The sequence below is a fragment of the Mizuhopecten yessoensis genome, unplaced genomic scaffold (assembly GCF_002113885.1).
Source record: "Mizuhopecten yessoensis strain PY_sf001 unplaced genomic scaffold, ASM211388v2 scaffold10487, whole genome shotgun sequence".
NCBI lineage: Eukaryota > Metazoa > Mollusca > Bivalvia > Pectinida > Pectinidae > Mizuhopecten > Mizuhopecten yessoensis.
In genome coordinates, this window is record NW_018408571.1 from 108,707 (window position 1) to 119,959 (window position 11,253).

General features: G+C 40.7%; 3 protein-coding genes across 4 annotated transcripts in view; 2 read left to right on the top strand and 1 right to left on the bottom strand.

The window, feature by feature from the left end:
* Positions 1-804: 804 nt before the first annotated feature.
* Positions 805-2,489, top strand: LOC110460840 (zinc finger homeobox protein 4-like). Its single transcript, XM_021514018.1, has one exon. It carries the CDS (start codon positions 805-807, stop codon positions 2,398-2,400), a length of 1,596 nt encoding a protein of 531 aa, XP_021369693.1. The 3' UTR covers positions 2,401-2,489.
* Positions 2,490-2,942: 453 nt separating this feature from the next.
* On the bottom strand, positions 2,943-6,767 carry LOC110460842. Its single transcript, XM_021514019.1, has one exon. It carries the CDS (start codon positions 6,765-6,767, stop codon positions 2,943-2,945), a length of 3,825 nt encoding a protein of 1,274 aa, XP_021369694.1.
* Positions 6,768-8,480: 1,713 nt separating this feature from the next.
* LOC110460844 (bifunctional purine biosynthesis protein PURH-like) overlaps positions 8,481-11,253 on the top strand; it is a 36,818-nt gene continuing 34,045 nt past the window's right edge. Inside the window, exons 1-2 of one of the 2 annotated variants that reach the window (XM_021514021.1) lie at positions 8,481-8,573; positions 10,887-11,013. In XM_021514021.1, coding sequence (XP_021369696.1) covers positions 8,555-8,573; positions 10,887-11,013 — 146 coding nt within the window. In that variant the 5' untranslated portion in view covers positions 8,481-8,554. Of the gene's footprint in view, positions 8,574-10,886; positions 11,014-11,210; positions 11,233-11,253 lie in introns of those variants that run through there. The other variant, XM_021514022.1, reaches the window with a different exon arrangement.

Consider the following 11,253-nt stretch of genomic DNA (forward strand, 5'->3'; position numbering starts at 1 on the left):
TCGGATCCAGGAAGTGAATGGAGAAATAGATGGGTGAAGCAGTATTTAGATAAAGAAGGGGTGGACCATTACGTCACTCATAACGCTACGCATGCAAATTATGCTGAAAGGGTGATCAGAACATTGAAAACACTCATGTACCGCTATTTCACGCACACCAGGTCCTATCATTACTTGGATGTTTTGCAAGATATCGTCCGGAATTACAATGCAAGGCCTCACAGTGCACTTGATGGGAAATCTCCAGACGAAATCAATACGTCAAACCAAGCACTCGTATGGAAACATTTGTATGTAGATCACAAGAAGGCTAGAACTACAAGGAAAAAGAAATTCTCAAAACCTTTCAAGTTTAAAATAGGAGATGTGGTACGGATATCTAGTAACAGACGCACGTTTCAACGAGATTATGAACAGAAATGGACAGAAGAAGTGTTCACCATTAAAGCGCGATACCTCCGACAAGGTATACCCGTTTACAAAATCGTTGACTACGAGGGAGATCCGATAGCAGGGACGTTTTATAATAGTGAGCTACAAAAGGTCGGAAAGGGAAGAGACGACCTGTTTAAGGTGGAAAAGGTATTGAAACGACGCAAGAGAAATGGAATACAGGAAGTCTACGTGAAATGGCTCGGTTATCCGAAAAAAATTAACAACTGGATCAAAGAAAGCGACATCCAAGACCTATAAAAAGGACACCATATAGAAGTTGTCTTCATTTCCATTTTAACAGCTATGCAGTGTACATCGTGCCCAGAGTGTAACAGAAGGTTCTCACGAAGAGATGTTCTCTTAAGACACATGAAAACCATTCACGGGGGCAGTCAACCATATCCGCAAATCACTCATGCGTATCCGCCGCCGCCGCCGGGCCCACCACCACCGCCGCCGCTGCAGGAGGTACAGTTGTTGCCTCCATCGCATGGATTACAGTCACCGCCGCCGTCGCCGCCGCAGCCGCCACCGCCGCCCTCGCCACCGCCACCGCCACCGCCGCCGCCGCTGCAGCAGCAGCATCGGGACTTTGTTTTTAAACATCCCTTCACAGCTAACGTGTCTGGTCCTACTTCCTCTGGGAAAACGTACTTTGTCAAAACTATGCTTCAAAATTGTTTGACAAAAATAACACCAGCTCCTCAAAGAATCATATGGCTCTACAAACGATGGCAACCTCTATATGACATCATCAAAGCATCTGTATACCCATCAGTTGAATTTATACAGGGGATACCCCTCGACCTAGATCAAGATTCTTTCATTAATCCGAGTGTTAGAAACCTTGTCATACTGGACGACCTAATGTCCATAGCATCTAAGGATCCACGGGTCAACGAGTTGTTTACGGAGGGAAGCCACCACAGAAACCTATCCGTCATCGCCCTTAATCAAAATCTTTATTATAATAGGGATCCTACTCAAAGACGAAATTGTCACTATTTAGTGATGTTTAATAACCCCGTGGATAAGCAGCAAATCATGACGTTGGCCCGGCAAATGTATCCAGAGAATACAAAGCACTTAATGAGACAATTCAAAGAAGCTACAGACAAACCATACGGTTATTTACTGGTGGATCTGAAACCCACTACCCCTGAATCTCTACGTCTGCGCCGTAATGTTTTCTCGGACGAGCCTATAAAAGGACCCATGAATATTACTTCGATTCATTCTGAGGATAACACTCCTACCGTGCAGACGTATTCAGGAGTCTCTGAAGAAGACAAGTATTTAACTTCTGTAGTAGAAGAGCCACATATCAATATGATCAGCTGTGAAGATTGTGGTGTTGTCTTCGAAAACTTGCATGATCTCCAGAAACACATTAAGAATTGGTGTCCCGATCAATCTCCATTGAAGAGGAAAATGTCTGAGGAAGATTCTTTACCTGACAAAAAGATGAAATTCGAGAGAATGATCTCGGAAGACAGCGACACGTCGATTGAGTCATATGATGACTATGAAGATGACGTATTTATGCAGTTTGCAGAAATAGCCAGAGAGAAAAACGAAGAACAATGGCAAAAGAAATTAGAGAAGTATGAGAATCAAGGAATCTCACATTCCGAGGCTAAATCGAAGGCTGACATGAAACTCAAGGACGAGGACCTTAAAGAATTCCTAGGATACTATGGAAAACTGATATCCTATTTATTGCAGTTAAGACACGGGAGATTACACGGGGAGGTTATAGAATCCATTGAAAACTACATGGCTGAGGGTATGGATAGTGAGAAGGCCATTCGAGTAACTCTCAGGCAATTGCAACATCGATTTGAAGACTATTTGGATTCCGTCAAAGACACTGATGACGAGGAGAGTGTTAATACTGATTCCGAGGGGTCGGATAATGAGGATGATTATGAAATGGATGAAGACGATGGTGAAGCTGAGGATTAGATTAAATTTTCAGCCCGAAAGTTTTGATTGAGTTAATTTTATATTCAAAATTATGATTGTAAATAATTAAGAACACTTGTAAATAGTTCCTATGGTTAATAAAACTTGTAAAAGCTTCCGATGTTGTCGTTGTTCTTCTTTCTGTATTGATAAGGTAATACCATAGAAAACACAAACTATTGACTGATATTTAAGGATTTTTTATTAAAACAGACGGACATTTCATACTTTCATGCATACCTAGTACCGTATAGTATAAGAGGTGATTATTTTAAAAGTAATTTACAAAATATATAAGGACAATGTTACAGACGTACATTAGGACATTTCCTACTTTCATGCATATATACTATCTTATCATAGAACAAGAGGTGCTTATTTAAACGAAGTAATGTACAAACAAATCTTATAGCATTTACAGCCATCAAGCAAAATTAGCATTAATTAACATACATACTTTGTGAAAACAAAATGACATCTATATAGTTGCACAAACGATAACATTATAAAAACTTCAGCGTTTATTGATATGAAATGGTTCATCACTGTGAAGTTTTATAATGACCATAAGCCAAACTCTCTATGCCAGTGAAATACCGTTTGTCGTCGTAAGGAGACAGACTGGTCTTGTTGACCGTTATACTATAGAGTTGGTGATCAAAACTACGTATAAGATTCATTTTATGTTTGCAATTGCTTTCTTCAAAAAGACAGAGTAAGTACGCTTGGTGTCTCAATTGCTTTTCAATAACAGATTTCTTCACTCCCTTGGCTGTACGTTTTTCTACACCCCCACACGTCAGACTATACATTTTGGGTTTTAATCCAACGAACTGATCCATGATTTGACCATTACACTCGTCTTTCATTTTACCGAGGACTTTGCAATTTTTCATGCTGAACATAGAACTGTCTTTTGGGAAATTGCTTGTGTCAAACAGGTCAGCGTTGTCTTGCATGTCTCTGTACCAGTCAGGTGTTTCTATACTGTATGCGAGGGAGTCCGTGTCAGTGAATAATAATTCTGCTTTTGATCCATACTTTTGTTTGATGAAATCATAATGGAACTGATACATGAATATCTTCGATACCTCTAGAATACAGAACCCTGCATAAATCGGCCGATTTAAAACAATGTTTGTTTTCTTCATGTTGACGGCGACAAGATCTTTGTTAAAAATTTTGAAAGACTGAAAATTTGGTTTAGCACACACTTTTCTGAGTCGTTTTGGTGTATTGACAAGTTCCACTGAAACTCGCTTTCTCATGTTTTCCATTGTTTTGCCAAATACAGAGTTGTTCATAAGTTTGAAAAAGTCCTTCTCGAAACTGTTTCGTGCTTGTTTTCTTTTGATTGTATTAAAGTCAATGTAATGCTTCAGCCAAGCGGATTGAGTAAATTCAATAACTCGATGAATTTTCGTAAGGATCATACCTTTAGAAAGGTAGTATTTCAAATTCCGGTAATGGAGAACATATTGCTGCTTGGAGCAGAGATTTGGAACAAGTTTTCTGGAAGGTTTACCTTTGATATTCAATTTCTCACGAAGCTTAAGAGAATGTGGAGAGAGCATGTCCTTTGTAATGCTGATGTTCTCGGGTGCTAGGGGATATTCGTTGTGCTTGTCGTGCAAATGAACCGGATAGTCAAGGTCAACTTCCAAAATGTAGCCCGTGTCCGCATTGTCGTCAATATTAGATACGTCAAACTGTGCGATTTGTTCTGGTGTCAACCATGCAAAGTCCTTTTCCGGTAGAGATTCAGACATGCTTGTGCCATATAGGTTGTTCATGTCAAGGTACGTGAGCCAAGTGTTTGGATTGGACGGATTGTATTCCGGCGACATGGGATTATTAGCCTGTGCAAATTTCTTTGAAATCATTGACACACCACCTCGAATACCCTTTTCAACCATCAGTACCATGTCGATATCATCTAGAAGCTGAAGTTCTACCCCGGTCATTTTTAACATGGCTTCCCAGGAAAATCCAGGAGCCGAGTAATAATGGGCCGGATCCAGTTTGTAATAGTCTAGACTGATAGAGCGAAAATTCTCGAACACATCGGCTAATAGCAATACGTCCGTCTTTAGGTAAAGGTCATGATACTCACCAAAACATGTCATGTCAAATGTATGCCAGATCGATTGTGCGTGTTCATAATCTGTTTCGGATAGATCTGACTCTGTCAGTTTATTATAAAACCGATCCTTTCCGGGCAATTTATTTTCGTCAAACTTTTCGGGTGATGTCGCGTAATCGTACGGATACACTCCCTTCCTAAGAAGAAGTTTGAGATGTTCCTCTTTTGGGAAGTGCTTTGACAAGTTTGGGAATTTATCTATTCCTTCGACTGCTAAATTTGACACCAGTGTGTCAAGCGGGGCATTTAGAAATTGTAAGGAATCTATGAATCTCAGATTCCCAAGGGAGAATGACATGTATTTTTCCATATTGTTTGGTATACAAGACAAGGGTTTCGATTTAAATTTCCCCGCCGATTCCATTAACAGATGCATATCATAACCACGCAAGTTATGAAATACCACGGGGATGTAAAATTTTGATCCCTGTGATCTCTTACCCTGTCGAAACTGAAACTGGAAGTTACAGTGATTGTGACTAGCACCCCTAAATGATCCATTTAAGTGGTCGTGGTCGCGAACTCTGTCCTCTCCTAATTTATTTTGACAGATGTGACATGTCGTAGCTTTTTGAAAGGAAGATTCTTCTTCCTCTGTCAAGCTCATTGGTTTGACGTTTTGTAAGATTTGACAAATAGCTTCCTCTTCTTGAATTAACTGCGTGAAAAAATTATCAACTACGTCAGGACCTCTATAGACCTGCGCGGATTTCGATAGTTCATCGGCTGAACATTTAACCAAGTAGGAAAAGCCGGAAGGTTCATGTTTTTGATACTTAGTTGTGGATGATGTGTTTGGGTTAGGTTCACATGCACTGATGGGGTGGAGAAAACTTTCGAAGTCAGCATAAATCACAAAAGGGACTTTAAGCTGCTTATGAATTTGATTGAATACGACCCATTGTTGTTCTTCGGTTTTCGGAAAACTAAGTTTTTGTGGACCATGTGGGGAGCAGTACGGAATGTGATCGTCAAGGAGCTGTTGGGTTGTGTAACCGTGGAGACAATAATTACAATAATACGCTTGACCATTGTGTGCGGTTCGGTCACCAAGCAAACGACTCAAATTTCGAACTAGGCAGTAGTGTCTGCTTTCCCCTTTAGAGAACAAGAGAAGATTCACATGTCTAGTAGTGTTGTTGCGTAAGTCGGTCACGTGTAATGGATACACCCCATCCCCATCTAACCCTAAAACATTGACGGAGATGTCATTTTGTTTTTCAAACTTCGAAATCCGTGACAAGGGGACGGGGAAATCGATGTCATTCAAGTCCAACTCCTGCTCGTAATGTGTATAATGTGTCACGCGTTTTGGATGGTCCGTATATATGGGGTGTATATCTGCGAGGACTGACCACAGGAAACACTTTTGATCTGTATTTTGTATGTTAAGAACGGCCTTTTTCTTTTGGATTTTTGGTGGAAGTGGTATGTAGCTACTACCCTCTAAAGGTGTGTATTCTACTGTGTTAACCTCTAGTTTTAGAATTTTGTCTATCGTCCACCCACTCCCATCCCGTTCAAAATTTTGATAGGCACTGTGTAGGTTTTGAAAAGCCTCTGCGACGCCTTCTTTTAGTTGAGATACATTTGTACTTGTTGAATTTATAGATCTAAATGTGGGTTCGGCATAAATGGCTTCGTTGTTTTGGTCATACTTCACAAATTTAACAAAAAGTGTAAGGAACCATTTCATACCTTTGACCTTTTGAAGTCTTTCTTCCAAAATGTCTTTGATCACCGTGTGATTGTCACTAAAGAACTGTAAAATGTCCCAAAGATTTCCCGGGTTTGGATCCAAAGTCTCCGACTGAGCCGTCCCTTCAAGTGCCTCAATTCCTCCTCCGCGTTGTTGACGAGTTGTCCAAGCTTCACGCCGTGTCAAACACCGATCACATACGTCTGTCCTCCTCCCATAAAACCTTTCCGGGAGTGGGCGGTGACACCAGTTACACTCCCTCCCTTGTTCTCCGCACGGCGCACAGAATCGTTTTCCTGGGAGTAAGCTTTTCATTCTTGTACACCATATACATTTACCTTCAATTTTAACTGTTTTACTGTCAGCTTTTCCAGCGTCACTGCTTTCTCCGGTACATTGTCGCTTCGGGGATTTTGAATGGGTAGTGTCAAGCATTTCTTCTACTTTTCTTTTCTTGTTTGGTGGTGTATTTTCCTTGTGTGATTTTATATGGCGATTGAAGTTATCTTTACGGTTAAAGCTCATACCGCAGTGAGAACATGTATATTTTGTCGAATCACCGTGAAATGTTCTTTTATGCCTTAGTAAGTGAGATTTTTGTTTAAAAACTTTGTCACAAACATCACATTTGTTTTCCTTTGAATTCTTCGGCGTAGAAATTTGTTCGACGAGGAGAGAAAGACGGCGCAAGTTGAGCTCTGTGTCTGTAGCCGTAGACAAACCATTGTTTTCAGCCCATTTATCAAACTCAACTACAGTCTGTATTGCATGCATATGACGTCTGTCCATCTCCATTCGACAGTTACTTGTGTATATACAGCTGATATAGATGTATACACCTTGACTGACAGCGAGATATTGGTGCTCTACAGGTAAAGAGAGGCTCGACTGGTTTTCACTATTTTTCTCAAAAGCTGTCTGCTGTGTATATTTTCAGTAGCGAGTGTGTATGTACATACGTCTACACAGCTGGAGAGTTAAACTTCAACTGATAACGCTTTTATAAGTAAAGGTGTCTAGAATACACAAAGTGGGAAAACCCACACCGGGCTTAAAATACTACGATACCGCAATATAGAAGCGGACCGAACCGGTTTCTCTAAAAATAGACTTGACGCAAGGCAGTCCCTCAATGTTCCCTATGGGGTATTCAATCTATTTTGAGAGGGAATTCCTATGAAAGGTCATTGGTCAGTCCCTCACAAGGTCAAGGGGTCAGTCCCTCATCCCTCACTGGTCCCTCGCTGATCCATCCCGTCAGGGAGGGATTTACTATAGATATAGAGGGAGAGATAAAGTGGCTTAGAACTCTCATTTCCTATTCATCACACGGGCGGTCCAGATTTTTTTTCAGACGGGTGTCAACATTCCAGATTTTCAGTTTATTTTGCGACGCATGCGGTCTGAACCATGTCATGGTGCACACAATTAGTCGACTGGGTCAGAAACCTGTCTTAGCCAGACGCCCTTCCAGTCTTAGCCAGCCGCCTTGTACTTTTCCAAGGGTCTCTATCTATATATTTCCTAACTTGTTTCTTGTTTTTTTTTTTTAAATTTAATTGTCAGAGTGGAATAAAACATGAATGTTTATAAATATGTATTATTATAATTTTGTTTCTTTATTCAATTTTCTTAAGAAAAAAACCATTCTAGATCTACTTTGGTAGTAAATAAGTATAACACTAACTATCTGGCAATCATAAGAAAAAATCTCGATTAAAACTTCCATTTTGAAATATAAACAAAAAATGTATTTTTTTAATGTGTTTAGTGTGTCATTATTTATATTAATTTCTTGCAATGTTTTCTGATTTGAAAGCATTTTAAATTGTTATATTGATATTTGTCATTCTTGCTGCTACGTACCACGTTCTGACCTTGCAAGGTACAGGCATGGTTCGCTGACCATTTTCCCAGTAGTATCCGATGCTATCGACAATATCGTTTTGTTATTAGTCTTTGTGCAAAGTCAAGATCTAATTTCGTGACCTCATGTAAGTAACAGCAGAGACGTATATATATATATATCGTCTCTGGTAACAGACTGCTTTTAATTACTGCACGAAAGATGGAGCGCTCGGTAAAATCACAGTGTCTGTATAGTATACATGTAGTCCATGGTGAAATACTAAATTTCATTGAAAATCTTCAGAAAAAAAATGAAAAAAATACTCCTTCAAGGAGCAAAATTTGAAAGTTCATGAACTTTCCGCTTCTTGTTCAGCGACCAATGAAAATCGAGGTTATCGAGTTCAGTTTCACTTCGGCTGACTATCCGCTTAACACGTGCTGCCAGACGCACTGAAACAACCATGGCTTCTGGAGAACTTGGTAAGTGTCAATTTACCTAAGTTTACAATGACAGTTAAAACTTTTACAATTGTGATCTTAAGTAGACTCTAAAGAATGTATCTGTTTTTATTTGTATTCACAAAATACATTCCTTTGGTGGATTTGTTTTATCGGTCCCTTCCCGCTGTCTGCTTGATCACTGATGGCTCTCTAGTGTTTCACTCGTGTAACAGTTGTTTGTTCAAAGAAAAGATAGTTTAGCATGTTCAAATGATTTCATCAACTTTATCTTTGTCATAGCGGTATTTATTATGTGATACTTATTTTGAAAAATCGTCCTTAAAATCGAAAAGAGTCTAGTTACAATCACACATGATTGACCGAGTTGTCAATTAGATATAAACAACATAGCCCCGCACAAGTCCGGAAAATGGCGACAGCAACCTTCTCAAGTTCCACTCCGTGTGAAGTAAGAGTCCCAATTTTCGCCTTGAATTTTATGCTATGTAAGTCGTCTGATGGTGCGTCGTCCGTCCATCCGTCTGTAAACTTTTTGTTTGATCAGATCGAGATTGTCTTTTTAAATTTTCAATTCTCAGAAAAGACTTGCATTATGATTATGGATGGATGGAAGCTACACCATCTACAGTTCCCACAGCTACACCATCTACATTTCCCACAGCTACACCATCTACAGTTCCCACAGCTACACCATCTACATTTCCCACAGCTACACCATCTACAGTTCTAACAGCTACACCATCTACAGTTCCCACAGCTACACCATCTACAGTTCCCACAGCTACACCATCTGCAGTTCTAACAGCTACACCATCTGCAGTTCTAACAGCTACACCATCTGCAGTTCCCACAGCTACACCATCTGCAGTTCTAACAGCTACACCATCTACAGTTCCCGCAGCTACACCATCTACAGTTCTAACAGCTACACCATCTGCAGTTCTAACATCTACACCATCTACAGTTCTAACAGCTACACCATCTACAGTTCCCACAGCTACACCATCTACAGTTCCCACGGCTACACCATCTACAGCTCCCACAGCTACAGCATCTACATTTCCCACAGCTACACCATCTACAGTTCTCACAGCTACACTGTCTACAGTTCCCACAGCTACACCATCTACAGTTCTAACAGCTACAGCATCTACAGTTCCCACAGCTACACCATCTACAGTTCTAACAGCTACACCATCTACAGTTCTCACAGCTACACTGTCTACAGTTCCCACAGCTACACCATCTACAGTTCCCACAGCTACACCCTCTACAGTTCCCACAACTACACCCTCTACAGTTCCCACAGCTACTCCATCTACAGTTCCCACAGCTACACCATCTTCAGTTCCCACAACTACACCATCAACAGTTCCCACAGCTACACCATCTACAGTTCCCACAGCTACACCATCTACAGTTCCCACGGCTACACCATCTACAGTTCCCACAACTACACCATCTACATTTCCCCCAGCTACACCATCTACATTTCCCACAGCTACACCATCTACAGTTCTCACAGCTACACCATCTGCAGTTCTCACAGCTACACCATCTACAGTTCCCCCAGCTACACCATCTACATTTCCCACAGCTACACCATCTACATTTCCCCCAGCTACACCATCTACACTTCCCACAGCTACACCATCTACACTTCCCACAGCTACACCATCTGCAGTTCTAACAGTTCCACCATCTACAGTTCTAACAGCTACACCATCTGCAGTTCTAACAGCTACACCATCTACAGTTCTAACAGCTACACCATCTGCAGTTCTAACAACTACACCATCTACAGTTCCCACAGCTACACCATCTACAGTTCCCACAGCTACACCATCTACAGTTCCCACGGCTACATCATCTACATTTCCCACATCTACACCATCTACAGTTCTAACAGCTACACCCTCTACAGTTCTAACAGCTACACCCTCTACAGTTCCCACAGCTACACCATCTACAGTTCTCACAGCTACACCATCTTCAGTTCTAACAGCTACACCATCTACAGTTCTAACAGCTACACCATCTACAGTTCCCACAGCTACACCATCTACAGTTCCTATGGCTACACCATCTACAGTTCCCACAGCCACACCATCTACAGTTCCCACAACTACACCATCTACATTTCCAACAGCTACAACATCTACAGTTCCAACAGCTACAACATCTACAGTTCCAACAGCTAAACTGCTTTTTAGTGTCAGGTGCATGTACTCTTTAATTATTTGAATTACACGATACACAAAGTACATAAGTTTCCTTAAATTTCAAAATATCTGCGTTTCTTTTAATTCAATTATTATCATCGTTTTCCAGCATTAATAAGTGTTTCGGACAAGACAGGCTTGATTCCATTTGCCAAAGAGTTAGTTGCCCTTGGATTGAAGCTAGCTGCATCAGGTGGCACTGCAAAGGCAATAAAGGATGCTGGTATACCTGTTAGGTAAGACCAAGTAACTCAATAAAGGATGCTGGTATACCTGTTAGGTAAGACCTAGAAACTCAATATAGAAGCTGGTATACCTGTTAGGTAAGACCTAGAAACTCAATAAAGGATGCTGGTATACCTGTTAGGTAAGACCTAGAAACTCAATATAGGATGCTGGTATACCTGTTAGGTAAGACCTAGAAACTCAATAAAGGATGCTGGTATACCTGTTAGGTAAGACCTAGAAACTCCATA